This window comes from Saccostrea cucullata, unplaced genomic scaffold, assembly GCF_032062105.1.
Source record: "Saccostrea cucullata isolate Sc308-1 unplaced genomic scaffold, CSIRO_AGI_Scuc_v1 ctg18029, whole genome shotgun sequence".
In the NCBI taxonomy this organism is placed as follows: domain Eukaryota; kingdom Metazoa; phylum Mollusca; class Bivalvia; order Ostreida; family Ostreidae; genus Saccostrea; species Saccostrea cuccullata.
Window position 1 is genome coordinate 1 of NW_026926069.1, and position 2965 is coordinate 2965.

At 35.0% G+C, this 2965-nt stretch overlaps 1 protein-coding gene across 1 annotated transcript; it reads left to right on the plus strand.

Annotated features, from left to right (window-relative positions):
- Positions 1 to 696: 696 nt before the first annotated feature.
- Positions 697 to 2604, plus strand: LOC134270672 (neural cell adhesion molecule 2-like). The gene is made up of 4 exons (XM_062752917.1): positions 697 to 971; positions 1129 to 1247; positions 1369 to 1558; positions 2594 to 2604. The coding sequence occupies exons 1-4, from the start codon at positions 794 to 796 to the stop codon at positions 2602 to 2604; spliced, it is 498 nt and encodes a 165-aa protein (XP_062608901.1). The 5' UTR covers positions 697 to 793.
- Positions 2605 to 2965: the final 361 nt, after the last annotated feature.

A 2965-nucleotide genomic window follows, 5' to 3' on the forward strand; every position in this document is an offset into this window, starting at 1 on the left:
GTCCACTATCACTGCATTGACCCTCACATCACCTTGTAAGATTAGTGTTCCTCTGTTTCTGTAGGTGAGTACGTTTAGCAAAGTTAACGTTGTTTTTCCTGCTCCGCTGAAAACACGCGTCCTTTATTGACTAATGCATGTACAAAAGTTTCTCAAATTCATTCTGATCAACGACTTTTTCGTCAACTCTCTCTCTCTCTCTCTCTCTCTCTCTCTCTCTCTCTCTCTCTCTCTCTGATTTGGGCTCACTGACATATATATTTTACAGACATAATAGGAATTTACTGAGATAAAGATAACGATAGGAGATATTTCGGATTATTTCTCCCTCTCCAAATTGTATCATATCCTTGTTCTGCCTACCTTGACCCCATGACGGCCATCAGCTTCCCAGGTTTAATCATTCCATTTACTGAAAGACAGTCCAATTTGTATCATTCTTTTCTTGACAAGTACTTAATATTTTGGGATTAGAGAGGGGAAAGGAGGGGGATTTTTTATTTTAAGGTCAAATGTAAGTAATGATATTGTACTACTACTTCCTGGTCAAGGTCAAATATATGTTATCATATTGTTCACCTTTTCATGTATCAAATCAGTGTGTTAATTCTACAGTACCCTCATGATCTAGATGGCACAATCTTAGTTTTAGCCTAAGAGAGATAACTCTTATTGGACACATTTTCTTTCAGTCCCAGCTGAGATAATAAGATTTCAGGAGACAGTGTATGCCAATGAGGGAGATTCAGCCTCCATCATCTGTGGTGTCAATGGGAATCCATCAGTGGAGAACATGGCTGTGTGGTCCAGACCACGGTTTGACATGTCTAAAACTAAACAGGTGTACAGAAATGGAGAGAGCCAGATTGTGATTCAGGATCTAATAAGAAGTGACTCTGGGAAATTCACATGTACAGCTGATAACCAAGTAGCACAGCCCCAGACCAAAAAAGCCAACTTGGTGGTCAAATGTAAGTGAATGTGATATTCTTGATGTAATTATTTTATGATAACATGTAAGAAATATGCTTTTCGGCACTTAGAATCTGTATAAAATAACAATAAAAAATGCCCTTTACATTTGACTTCTTGAGCATATCCTCACCTATGTTTAATTTCAATTTTCAGATTTTGCTGGCATTGACAAGTCTCGACAGTATGCTAAAGCAGGAGGAAAACATGGAGATACTGTGACCCTGATCTGTAAGGCTGAAGGCACCCCAGAGATGCAGTTTACATGGCTGAAGGTAAGGCATTTACTGACCATTTAATGTGACAATTTAAGTTGATGTATGTATTAACAATGCAGAATAATAGTTCAATATAGTGAAGATGAAATGTCATTCACAAAAATTATACTTTAAATAGGAGGACACAGAGTTGCAGAGCAACAGTAAATATGCCATTAGTTCTACATCAGCAGCTGACATCTTTGACACTAAATTTAAAAGTGAACTTACAGTGAGGAGTATAGCCAAAGCTGATTATGGAACCTACACATGTAAAGCTAGGAATGACAGGGGCGAGGACCAGTTTAATATCAGACTCAATGGCACTAGTAAGTGTAAAAACAGAGGCTTTGACATATTTAACATCTATATGGTTTTTATTAGCTCACCTGAGCCAAAGACTCAGTGAGCTTTTCTGATTAAAATTTGTCCATTGTCTGTGGTTGTTGTAAACTTTTCACATTTTCATCTTCTTCTCAAGAACCGCTGGGCCAGTTTCAACCAAACTTGCCACAGAGTATTCTTGGGTGAAGGGGATTCATGTTTGTTCAAATGAAGGGCCATGCCCTATTCTAAGGGGAGATAATTATGAATTGGTGAAAAAGTAATGGCATCTTTTAAAAATCTTCTCCAGAACCACTGGGTCAGGAAAGATTAAACTCATGTAGAAGCATCCTCAGGTAGTTTAAATTCAAGTTTGTACAAATCATGACCCCTGGGGGTAGGGTGGGACCATTATGGGGGGGTCAAAGTTTAACAAAGGAAAACATAGGGAAAATCCTTAAAATTCTTCTTCTTAAGAACCACTAGGTCAGGAAAGATGAAACTCATGTGGAAGTATGCTCTGGTAGTGTAGATTCAAGTTTGTTCAAATCATGATCCCCAGGGATAGGGTGGGGCCATAATAGGTGATCAAAGTTTTATGAAGTATAACAATAGAAAAAAATCTTTAAAATTCGTGGCCCCTGGCCCTTTGTTTTAATTTTTATTTTTTTTATTTATTTATTTTTGGGGGAGGGGGTCTAATTCATCATAGTTTCTTGTCTTTTTAAGCAAATTTAAAAATAGGCTAGCATGGAAAAAAAGGCACTGACAACTTTAAGATAGCCCAATTGTTTTTAATGTGTAAAAAAGAAAAAACCATGATGAATTAGACAATATAACAAAAAATTAAATACTATACGATAGAACATACATGTAAAGTACATTTTTATGTAGTCTTTTCCACAGATAAAATTAATATATCATCAAAAATTATGTATGATTATTTACATATAATTGTAAACAGTACATCCGTTCTGTAACATCATTATTACAGTTGAAAACTAAATACAAAAATATAAACAGTATTATTTAATTTTTAGTTCGATGTTGAGTAAAACATGGTAAACATGTGATCATTCTAAGAAACAATTTAAATTTTCTGAATCAAATATGCATTTATATCTAAATATTATGAAGACATATTTCTTTCTTATGCTTTGAAACAAGACGTGTCCTGTGCAATTTTCTCTCATTGGTTATTTGCAAAGTTCTTTATTTTCATACAAAACATATCTGAACACCGCACCTATAGTGTTGTTTAAATTTTTTATGGTTTCTAAGTTTATTTTCCCCAATCTGCCTGAATAATAATAATAATCTTTATTGAAAAAATGAATAGCAAAATTATGCGACCATTTATAATTCCCGTCATACAAAAACCGTCTCCCGTGGAAAGAATATACAGCTGATTT